The sequence below is a fragment of the Melozone crissalis genome, unplaced genomic scaffold, assembly GCF_028551555.1.
Source record: "Melozone crissalis strain CALT ecotype California unplaced genomic scaffold, PUWL_Pcris_2 ptg000014l_1, whole genome shotgun sequence".
Lineage (NCBI taxonomy): Eukaryota > Metazoa > Chordata > Aves > Passeriformes > Passerellidae > Melozone > Melozone crissalis.
In genome coordinates, this window is record NW_026535792.1 from 16263058 (window position 1) to 16275644 (window position 12587).

General features: G+C 41.4%; 1 protein-coding gene across 5 annotated transcripts in view; it reads right to left on the bottom strand.

Moving 5' to 3' along the window:
* PEAK1 (pseudopodium enriched atypical kinase 1) overlaps window positions 1-12587 on the bottom strand; it is a 105643-nt gene that overhangs the window by 12916 nt on the left and 80140 nt on the right. For 3 of the 5 annotated variants that reach the window (XM_054272452.1, XM_054272450.1, XM_054272451.1), the window contains 2 exons: window positions 8410-8526; window positions 6421-6617 (listed from right to left, as the gene is read on the bottom strand). In XM_054272452.1, the coding sequence (XP_054128427.1) occupies window positions 6421-6617; window positions 8410-8526 (314 nt within the window). Of the gene's footprint in view, window positions 1-6420; window positions 6618-8409; window positions 8527-12587 lie in introns of those variants that run through there. The other 2 variants (XM_054272454.1, XM_054272455.1) reach the window with 2 other exon arrangements.

The window sequence follows — 12587 nt, forward strand, 5'->3', positions numbered from 1 at the left end:
TCAAGAGCAGGATCATAATTTGACAGAAATAGTTTCTACCCTGCAATCAAAACTGTTGTGCCCTCCCTTTGCCACAGGTACTTTTGCTGGCAATGTTACATTCAGAGATAATCAGACCTGGCTTTATTCAAGAGATCCCAAATGGCAAGTATGTACACACAGGCTGGGATTTTCTAGTTTCAGACATTTGTGTGAATCCAGGGAAGATAAACTTCCTGTCATGTGTTGTGGATGGCTTTTATCAAGGACATTTATGTTTCATAAGTGCCAGAGTCTTTGGAAATGCAGAATAAATAAATAACAATAATATAATGGAGAATAAAAACTAATAAGCACAAAATACAAAAGACCAGCTCACTGCTCTGGGACAATTAAACTGTTGTTACTCATATCAATTTGAGATCCTTCCAATTAACTGCTACTTTCAGAGAAATTATAAGTTTTCTGGTTCTCCTGGGAGGTTCACTCACTGTCATGGTAAGGTAGGAAGCCAGCTCTGATGGTTGAAAACAGCAGACCTGAAAGGGATGCTCTGAATAACTGCAGCTGAGCATCTTTTCTAGTAAGGGAACAGACACTATAACTATTTGAATATAATGTGCTGAATCATAAAATCATTTTGGCTGAAAAGCTCTCTAAGATCACAGTCCAGCTGTTAACCTAACACTGCCAAGCCCACAAAATCCTTGTAAAGAGAGGACTAAACTGGAAGACTAGGGGGATCTAAGATTCAGATCTAAATTACAACACTTCAATCCATAATTAATAATTAATGACTTTGCAGTTTGCAAAAAGAAATATTAGCTTCCTCTGCTTGTTAAGGTAGGTTGTTACAGTTTTTATGAACACTACAGAATCCAAAATCCACATGGCCAGGATGTACCAAACCCTGCAATGATGGGACAAAATGCTGAAATACACCTCCTAATTTCAGAAAATCAGAGAGGATCATATTTCTATATGTATCCACAAACAAAACAGCCTTACACCCTTTCTTAGCAATTGTTCTCTTGTCAGTCACTCCAAGGAGACAGCATCTCAAATGAAAGTTCTATCCCCATCTTTTCTTTAAGCTCCAGAAACCCTCAGAAAAGCCTTATGGATTTAATATAAGTCTGGCTGTTCCAATGTTTAAAAAAACCAAGTTTTGAGCAGGAAATTCTATCAGTTTTGTACATACCTGATATTCAGGGAAGACTGCAAATCATTGTAAAGGTTGCTGACAAAAATGTAACCCTTGGAGGGCTGGGGGAACCCGACTGCTCCTTTGTATTGCAGTGAGTGTTTGCTGTGCTGCAGCACTGAATGCTGCTGCCAGCTGGGCACTACAGGAGCTCTGTCCTGAAGTTCCTTTTGCAGAGGTGAAGTGTGGGATGAGTCCAAGCCAAAAGCAGAATTGATGTCTGTGTGCCAGACACACATCCAGATGCCTTTTGCTTAATCCTGAGACAACTTCATTTCTACTTGATACCCAATTCTCTTACTCATGCAAACATGTGTCCTCTTCCACAACTGCTCAGTCTTACAAAATCTGTGACCTATGTACTTCTCCCCAGCAACACTCTGTGCTAACGAGCACTTGCCTGTTTTCTCCTCCCCACTCTGCTGGGACAGCCTGGCTGCTGGGTTTTACAGACACTGCTCAGGAGGCACTCTGCTAAGGGGCCTTGCTTTGGGACTTGCTAACCCAAGGATGCACAGCTGCTAGAAGGAAACAGGGAAACAAATCAGAGCCAGATGCACATCCTGAGCAGCAGCAGCAGCAGCAGCTCTCTCCAGGAAAGGTAAGATTTATGAGTGTTACTGCTCCCATTCTCTTGTTTTCTGTCTGCTGTAATGACTTGTCCTCCAAAAGTCACTCACACAGAGGAGAGTGTTGGGACTGCAACCATGGCTGCTTTTGCACAGCTACTGGCACTGTGACATCCAAACAGAATTGGAGAAGGTTTTCATAACCAGAAGTTGTTTTTTCAGATGTCTGGAGGGGGTGGCAGGTTCCAGAGAACTGAATGTACAAGTCATTCTGTAGTTACTGTTTCAAGTACTCTCAGCTGAGAAAAAATGAGTTTGTATAAAATGCTATGTTACAGTGTGGTTTCTTCCCACAAGAACAAGTTTTCCATATTGAAATCTAACCATCTGTATTATCCAGTTGAAAAGTTTCATGTCTGCACTGTTTCTGTGCTGAGTTCCAGCACTGTACATTTCTTTCATAGCTCTTGGGCCAGTCTCCAGCTCAGCTTTCCCCAAGCATGGCAGGAAACTACAGGGCCAATTTTTATAAAATCATTGCCCAGCAAGAAAAATATTGTCTTAAATGTTGTCCCTGTCAAAGGCACAAAAATGTCCTTTTGCATAGAAATACCAGCAGAGCATTAATTTCTTTTTCTTGCCTATCCTTTCCTTCTCCCCTTGCATGCTTTAACTCCTCATTTCCTTACCTACTGCACAGACTCTGCAACACTGCAAGTTCAGCCTGAGCCACACTCTTGGGAGGCAAAATGAAAAGGAAGAACAGGGACAATATTAGGCTACCACTTGGAGAGATCTTTGAAGTGGATTCCAGACTGCTCAATGACAGAAAAAAATTTAACTCTTTACAGACAGCAGATTTCTAGAGAGCTTTAAATAATTCTGCAGCTCAAAAAGATCTTCCATTATAGAATCTCAATACACTATTTAAATATTAATGCTTAAGTCTCCAGACACCATGCAGAGTTCTGAAACTCTGAAAGACATCTGAGAAAGGCATTTAAGTTTAATTTTTCTGGGTAACTGCTTTATCATCAGACTTTGCATTGCAGCCTATTTATGTTAGCTGCTGAAACTATCAAATCTGACATCACTCCTTAATAAACACTTATCCTGGCTGATAAAAATAACCAAACCATGAAACAAACCCACAAATGCCACAGCAAAAGCTACCAGTATGCCTCACAGCCCCAGCTCAAATAATTGCTGTGCATGCACGCCACCCTGCTATGAACCTGTCCTGTACAGATTTGCACTAAATCCTCCACTGTTTACACATGTAGTGTTCATTGAATAGTTAAAATCTTACCAGAATGATGATAGATGTTAGAGAAATGGAAGCTAACATTTGTTAAGCAACATTGGTGGTGCATGTGCAGTGTCTCAGCAGTAACCTGAGGCTGGCACAGGTCTCCTGGGAGATGCAGGAAGAGAATCTCACTTTGTTTGCTTGGTGACTTGTCAGGTCTTGCTGCCCACCCTCCATTGCACCACCTCAGACATTACCTGTGCTAATTATGCACTACACAAAATGCACCAGACTGATGCTATAATCACTGTCTGTCACTGAACTGTCAGTTTTCATCAACAATGATCTCATTACTTTATTTACAGCCTGGCCAAAGCACTGCTTTCTGCCCTGGTCCAACTGACTGACTGAGGCAATGCCCCATGGCAGACACTGTGATTGGGATTTGTTTTCAGTGTCAGCAGTCACAAAGGCTAGAAACTCAGCCTCCTTTTTTCCCCATCTTTAGGTGTAAAGAGAAAAACAGCTGATAATGAAATAACCTATTTTTTTTCAATGGCAGAAAAACTATCCTGAGTATACTGAGAATACCTTAATCTACTTACAGCCATGCAAATTCAATCAAGTCAATTTCCCCAACAAATTCAGACAAAGACAGAACAATTTAAAGATTTGTAAAGGAAAGGCTTTGTCTTCCTTATCATCAGTTACAGGGCTTACCTGAATTAACTTCTGTAACAATAAAAGAACCCCTTACAAAAGAAACATCCAGGCCCTCCCTTACACATCTGAACATTTGTTTCTTCATCTTCATTCAAGTGGCAGCCTCTGGATTTTGTTAAATTGTTGATACCACAGGTCCCCCTATTGCAGTTCTGCTCACCACATGAGCACCCCCACCATGATCAAGCCAGACTCTTACTTTGATAAGCTGAATGGATTCAGATTCTGAATTAGTCCCTATGAAGTGCTTGCCACAATACCAGGCATTTGCAAAGCTTTTCTTTAGAGCCTGTGCAATTTGTAAAACATTCTTCTTAAACTGTGGGCACCAGAGCCTGACTGTGACCATGGCAGTCAAGAACCTCTCTCCTCCTACTCAAGTTTCCTTCTATTTCCACAGCCAGGAACACACCTTATCCTATCATCATAAAAGCTCCAACTCTTTTATGTTGTACCTGACTCCTGGAGGAGAATCCTCTGTTTTGTAAGGTTTGTCTCTTGGAAGGCCAAACCAAATATATTTGAGGGCAGTACCTGACATAAACTGTTACCTGACTGCAGATGAAAATCCACCAAGGCTTGCAATTATTTCTGTTCATGACACTTCATGAGTGCTAAGGCATCATGATGTGTCAGAACTGAAGATTAGCCATTTATTAAAGTAGAGACATATTATCTGCTTTTTAATAAAAACCACAGAATATGTATCAGATCAGTTTAAAAGGTGAACCTTGTGCATTATGCTGCAAATTGACATGTGCACGTGACGCATTTTACAAACTCCAAACTGCAGCATGCAGCTCTAACTGCAGCTGAGGCAAGAGTCAAATGTGATGTAACTTCTCATATTATCCTTTCTTCCAGTTTCACATACCAGTATTTGTTAATTCTACAAAAGATAAGGTTTTGCTGCCCAGGTGATGCAAGATGTGAAAACAAGTAGGGATTATTCTCTGTCCCTACCTAGAAATCTCTCTGCTGCCATCTGAACTGGAGAGTGAGGCTGGCTGAATAAAGCAGGAAGCCTTTGAAGGGCAGCCAGGGAGCTCAGTGCCATTTAGGGAAGCATTGCTCCTAGCAGCAGGCAGCTCTCCCAGCCAGAGCCAGGCAAGCCCCACAGCTAATTAACCCTTTCACACCAAAGGTACTTTGGAGACAGCACAGCTCCAAGTGAACCCACGGTGAGGAGAAGGTTTTGAATAAATTGCTAAGGGGTTGACTTTTTTATGGCTTTAAAAAGAAACATTCGAACTTAGGAACAGCATTAATACAGGCCAGGACTGATGGAAGGGATCTCTTGGGACAGGCAGGCAGGGTCAGCTGGAGCAGGTTGTGCAGATCCTCTCCAGTTGGGCTGGAACTTGTGAATATCTCCACAGGCAGAGATTCCAAAACTCCTCTGAGCAAGCTGTTCCAGTGTTGATGGTATTTTGCTGCACAGGATAAACATGGTACAGGCAGTTCTGATGCAGCCAGACCTCAACTGCCTGGATTCTGCCTGCAATGTCCCTGTCTTCTAAATACAGCAAATATAGATACAGATACATACCTCACTAAATTGAAAATAATTCTTAGGTCTATGAGTAATTCACCATAAAGATACAGATTTTAGTTTTCCTCCTCAGAGGAGGAATTTCTTGGTAGACGTTACCATCACACTTGGATAGGATATTTTTCCTCCTTATGCTTTATAAACAATACCTAATTAATGTTTTAATAGCAGAGTGCACTAATAAGCTGGCCACTAATTCACATTTAAGTAAAAAAATGCAACACTTTCACTGAATGTCTAAGGAATGTGGGCACCTGAGGGTTTAAAGTTTAATCCTTGATCCCTGAAACCTGTGTGGACATGCCAAACTCCCTGTACTTGTGAGCCATCTCTACACACAATCACTTTACTCTTGGCAAATGCTTAATAAGTTGCCGTGTACAGGATTGGGATGTTCAAAAAACATGTATTGGGATATCCTGGAATGTAAATAAATGAGAGATTTTGTTGTTCTAGAAAACCTGGCTGCAGGTATCCCTGAATTCACAGTGCTGCAAATCAAAATGCTTTAGAAAATCAGGCTGATAATATTGATACTGTCCACTGGGAGATGCTGCTCTATCTTGCTCCCTTATCTTTCAGAGAAGCCCTGCATCCATGAATCTCTTGATAATCTTTGAGTAGCACCTTCAGGACATTTGTATCTCATTGGGAAGGACCAAAAGTGAACTCTCTGACCAGGATAAGGACAGTTTCAGCCAACAAGAGATGGGTACAAATATTTTAGCAGTTATTGATGCTCTAAAATAAAAAGCCCTATCTTTTGATGTAGTTTAGAAAAATACTGAATTTTATTTATTCCTTCTAAAGAAATTAGGTAACTTGCTCTGCATTTTAAACCTCTTTAACAAAAATTCCTCCAAAGAGATAAAACAATGTTGATTTTAAAAATCATCTGAGATATTCATCACTAAGAGCAATTAAAAGACTGTTTCAAATTACAGGAAAACAAACCTTTGAGTTTGTTGAATCTTCACTTTCTTGGTTATGACCTCTGAATGAGACTATATATCTTTATCTGCTGTAAATCAATATTAAGCAGTTAAAAGCTACCCTCATGAAGATGCATTGAGCTGCTCAGAAGAAAAGGCTCTTCACACACTGAAAAGGCCTCCAAAATGTGATGCGGTTCCTGTGCACTCACCTAGGTTGCTGTAGGTAGCGCTGCAGGTGCTCAGATCAGGAGAGTTTGGAGCTGCTTCCTTCTCCTCCGGGCCCGGGGCGCCGCGGGAGGCTGAGGCGGGGATGACGGAGGCGCTGCCCCCATTGTCCTGCTTCACAAACACCGCCCTGGGGACACGCGGGGACAGCTCCTCCAGGGCCGGCTCCTCGGGCACCTGACTGAAACAGACAGCACAGCGTCACCTGCGCTGCCAGCCGGGCACACTGCGGGACCCACGGGCTGAGCTGGGAAACGAGGAAGTTCTTGCAAAGTTCTTGCACCCTCCTTTCCTAAGTATCTACAGTTTTTCTTTTCCTTAGTGAGAAGGAACAACTCGTGATTGAAATAGTAACATGTTAGTTACTATTATCGTGATTATAATAATATATAGCATGTAAGAGTTCATGCCTTCGATATAAAAGCTACAATAACATGTTTTACAACTTGACTACCATCAACATCCATACTCATAAATGTGCAGGCATGATTCTGGGTAAAGTGAGTGGGACTCAGGACAGCAGCAGAGTTTAGGGTGCTTTTTGCCAGTGCAAGCAATTGTGCCTCAAACAAATATAACAGGGCATAGGAAGTAGGATTAAGTCCCAATAAATGCATAAAACTTCAATGATACAGTTTCATATCCTGGTAGGATTTTGGGAACTGACACTCTGGGAAACAGACCTCATTTAGGCCAGTAATCTCTTTCCCATATAAAATTCTCCACCATTAAAATCCATCTGCATTAGGCCAACTGCAGAAGGCACTGAAGACATTCCTCTGTGCCTGCTCTTAGCTGTGAAGTTTTAATCACACTGTGATGACTTACAGCACAGAACTCTGAAAATTGTGCATTTACTTGGTTTCCATGGATATATTTATTGCAGTATAATTTAAAAATGATGCATTATATGCATGAAAAAAGTCGAGATTTAATAAAACCCCACAATCATACTGAAAATATAACAGCAATTATCAATAATATGGCACAAAAACATGTCAGAGCAAAAATATTTCCATGCCTTTATGTTCTCTCACTTGCAGGAACAAATACTCATTACAGGCCAAATCTCAAGAGCATATGTGCTGTTTGCTAGCTCTCATTACTACAGCCTGATCAAATACAACAGGAAGAATTTGAACTACTTGTGACTTCCATTAGGGACAGGAGTAAGACACTTCCATCAAGAAACAATCAGCACATCATGTATCTGCAGAGATACTTATTTTTGGTGATAAGGATTTCAAACTTCCACAAAGAGTTAACACAATAAATTATAGGTATTTGTCTACGGCAAAGCCAAACCCCTGAAAATCCTGGGACACAATCTCGTAGCAATCCCCAGTAAAAGGTTCCAACATGCCAATGCTCTGCATGACAAGACCCAGGACAGTGCAATGAGCACATGCTGTTTCTGCTCAGACTCATGAATTTTAACTGCAGGCTGACACAAACCAAACTCATTAGAACTTGTTAGTAAAAGAGAAAAAATGGCGTCAGTTCAAAAAGATGTAATCTTTAATCAGCGTACCAGTTTTTGTTCCATTTTAGTACCATGCATAGGAATGGTGTGAAGAACATTCCATGTGCCATAAATATATCCACATTAAAGAGTTAACCTCAGTAATTTCAGAGTAAAGCAGACATAAAATTAAAGCAGTAACAAGGCTCTCAGGATAATTGAACTGAAGGCTTGTAGTTGCTGTAAATAATGTACATACCTGCATTCCTCAACAGGAATGTTTTCTTTAAGAAGAAATAGGTTCTAATAGCTTCACAGTTCTGTCATTGCCACAAACCAGGAATTATCACATCTCAAAGTAACTTTTTAGTATCACTTGGTGAGGTAAGAACATACTCATTCTCCAAACCAGACACATGCATGCACATACACTAAACCTAAGTTCAGAAGCATTTTGCCAAAGTAAACCAACAGCTAGAAAGGAAGAAAGAAAAAAAAAATACCAACTCACCCACTGTACTCACTCACACAATTCCCCATTAAAGGAAATTCTTTCAGGGCCTTCTTGAGTCTTTTAATCATGTCTTGAAACTCTGGCGAGCCATTGATTCCACAGTGTTCTGGTGTGCTACAAGTTGTGCAAGCTGTGAGCAAGAGGGCTGAACTCTGCACAGAGTGATACACCTACTGCACCTTAGTGTTTACCTTCGGGGGCTGGGCCCTGCCAGAGCCAGCACAGCAGCCCTGCCTCCTTAACTCCTGCCCTGCCTCCCTGCAGGGCCAGGGCTCGGCTGCATCACTGCTCTGGAATGGGCTATGGCCTCACTCATGCCACTGCTCCGGGAAAAGCACGGCTCAGCTCTCATCGGGAGCTTCAGCAAGTGACACTAACCTATTGTTAAGAGTTAGAGAGTATCTCAAATCTGTATTCAGGGCCTCAAAAGAATACATTTTAAACCACAGCAATTAGAGGTCAGGTCATGAAATCCATGGGGAAATGCTTCCCAGTATCTTAACGCTGAGAACAGAGAGATCAAGCTTGTGTACACAGTGCAAATGTCAGCCCTTCGGTGGTGCTGGCAGGACACAGCAGGAGTAAAAGGGGAACCATCCTCACTCAGGGAGCTCCAAGAACCACATCCCCAGCTGCTTCATGAACTAAACAGTTAAAATAGCTGGTTTTTTGAGGAAAGATGAGCAGCTGATAAACAGGCAGTTCTCTCAGATTAGAACCATTAGAACCTGATTTAGTGTAACTTTCTATCTGCTTACTGGTAACAAGTCATACTTACAGCTATCTCCTTATTTGGGATATTTATAGATATTTTGCCAGGATGGATTCTTTGATGCCTTGCATAAGAGCACATATTTAGCATCTAGCACAGTGGGCGCAGCCTCCTCTGTCCAAGTTTTTTTCTCTCCTCTTTTTTATTTCAGGAACTAACTTCACAGAAATTAATTATCTTAGAGAACTCTGCTCCTCAGGCACAAGTGGCTGAAGCTAAACAACTGTTCAGTTAGTGGAGGAAGCAGTCCTCTGCATGCAGAAAATGTGTCTGTTTTCCTAAGTAGCTGAGATTATGTGAAGCAAAAAAACTTGCCATAAAAATGACTGTCCTTCAGACAACACCCCACTGAATTCATATACTTGTCATTCACGTGTGCACATGCTCAAAACCGTCTTAAAAGTGTTATTTTTCTGCAGGGACAAATGCCTCTCTTTCCTTCAGGCTCTCCTCCTGCATGGATTTTGGAGGCCAGGCAGAAGATGATGTGGTCTAACTCGCCTCAGTCTTTTGGGAACAGCAGGATGCAGAAAGCTGCCTGTGTAGGGTGTTAATTTTGGTGAGGACACTGGAACCACAGCTCTTGTGTGACCTGTGTTCTCCTCTATTCAGAGCACGCCTGCTCAATTAGGGAGATTAATAAACAGCAATGAATACGAGGGAGATAAAGTGGAACGTTCATAAGAAGTGATTGTGAGAGTGTATCCTGAAATAGGGTCAGATCCAGAGGTAAAGGTGAGGGAACACAGCTCTGTACAAGACAGCACATAAATCCCAGTGGCAGGAATTAGTGACAGAGACAGAGAGAAGCAGATGTGGCCTTGGGGCCAGCACAGACTCTGATCTCCTCCCTGAGTGGACATCAGCACAGCAGCCATCAATGGCAGCTGTACAATTGGAGATGACAAGGAAGAGGACTTTGCTTTGCACACACAAAAACCCAACTGTGTAATTTGTAGCTATATTAGTTTCAAAGAGAGCGCTTTGAGATGCCCTCAGGCCCTGCACTTTTAAGCTAATAAAGCAAACATAATGCCTAAACTGACTGAATGATGCTTGAGGGAAAATGCAGAGGTGAATGGCTGGAGGGAGGTCAGAGGCCACCCTACCCAGAACTTCTGAGACCACTGCCCACTCTGTTCCTGCAGAGCACTGGGCACAGGCAGGCAGTGCCCAGGTCTCAGTCAGTCACAGGGCACTGAGGATACACAAAACATCCCAGTGGCTCCTGCAGCTCAGTCCCTCCTCACCGCCACCAATAGTCACTGAAGAGGAAAGTGACACAAACTTCTCAAATGACAATCTGAAACTACTAAGCCATGAAAGTTCATTCTTAATTCTGATTCTTGAGAAGCTGGCTTAGTCCTGAAGCTTGAGAATGTTTTTTTTTTAGATCTTGTATAATGCGATGTTTGCACGGATAAAGGGAGTACACTCGATAATCCAGTAAAGACATCCTGCTAAGCTCTTTAGTGTCACTGAAACTTAATGGTAATGACTTGCACAGATTAACTGTGCATTATAAAGAAGATATTTTTCTTTATCCATTTTAGGTTCTCAGTCTTTCCATTTTACAGACTGTATTAGAGGAGTTAAGAACAATACATGATTTTCCATTTCTTAATCTAAATTTATAAAATAATAAATGGTAAAGTCCCTTCTACTTGGATCTTTAACAGTCCTTGGTGTTTAGAAGTTCTCACATAAAACCAAACTTATGATGTTACCAAACTTATTGCTTAATGCACATGCAGAATTTCCAATTGTGTTAGAATTGGAAAATGTTCTAGAGAAAAACCTCACAAGTTTTTAATTTCTGAAATGGTTGAAGAAAGCTAGTTAATACTTTTAAAAGCACAGCTAAGCACGGCTCAGTAAGGTAGATAAAGCTTGCTGACACCAAGATAAGAAAAGCCCTCACATGGATTTGACAAGAAGGAAGAGCTGATCCACCTTAAATTTTCAGGGAGAATTTCTCCCATTTCAGTAGACTTGCTCAAGCAAGGAATTTCTTTTCATCTATAACATCCTTGAAAATGCTCATCAATTTACTTGGGCTGTACCTAAAAGGTTCTGGGTTCATGTGAGACCCTTACCCTAAGAGTTACACCAGAAGCCCTCCCAACAGGGAAGGACTTTGTTTTAAACAGAGCCCTACTGTGATTTCACAGATTTTCTTATCTTCCCAAGCAGTTTCTGAAGCAGCTGTGGAATCTGCAGGACTGGATCAGACACAGTGTGAAAGTTGAATGTGGCAGTGGTGGTTATTCCTGCCTGTCTCTGGATGAAATCCTCATCTTAATGTATGGCTACATTGTTGTAGAACAGTGATTCCCATTGTTTCCACTGAGTGATCTGTCACAACACTCATACTCCTCTGTACAGAGCTCAGATCTATCAGTTATGAGATCAAATCCCTTTGCAAAAATTAACACAATCTTAGGAATTAGATTGGTGATCACAAATTTAGCTATGAAGAAATGCTTCCTTATCTGAACCAGAACAAAATCACATACAGACCTCACTACCTGAAGGAAGTATTTCAGGAAAAACAGAGTTTTACCTTCACTTCATCCAAGACTGGCCCAAAGATTCCATAAAGGAAAGTTATGGCTGACTTGCAGCTGTGAGAGGAAACTCCTGAGTTGAGCCTGTAACTGCAATGGAGATGGCTATGCCCAGCTCAGATTAGTTCAGCTCTGATGTGCTTTCTGAGAACAGCCAAGGCAGCAGCAGGACTGGGCTGCACTTTGCTTTGAGGAAATGTCTCAATCTAACAAGTTGCTGCTGGGTATGAGCAGTGATGTCTCAATGAAGGAGAGAAGCCTTTACCTTGTGAAACTCCAATAGGAACACTCTGATCCATAAGATAACAAAGCCTTTGAAGGATCTTTTTGTTCAGCCTGTGATGAGTGGATTGCAGCTGTGCTGTCCCACCTCCATCAATTACAGTGACTCAGGCCAGAAACACCATGGTATCTTTGGTCAGTTTTAGGTTTTGCACCTGAGAACAACTGCTGGCTCATGAACTAAAGGTGTTCTCGTTCTAATTAATAAGAAAAATGGCATGACTGCTGATTTTTAGCAAAAAATTATCTATCTACAAATTTCAGTAAATTTATTATATCATTATTTGCAAGCTTCTTTTGAACCAGCATCCTGCCATCAAACAGAAACAACCACCCTGACAAATCCAAACCAAGTTCCTTTGTATGAGAGATCATTTTCAGCTTTCTGAAAAACTGACAGTTTTGCAAGTGCTGTTCAAAGGGAAAACTGACCTTTCTAGTGATGGCTTGAAATACCTTCAGCTGTTTTGTAGTTGTGTTATCAATCTTTAGCAGCTCTGTAATCCATTGCAAAGTAAGGAAATACTGGATCTTCATTAAATTTGCTTTCAAGA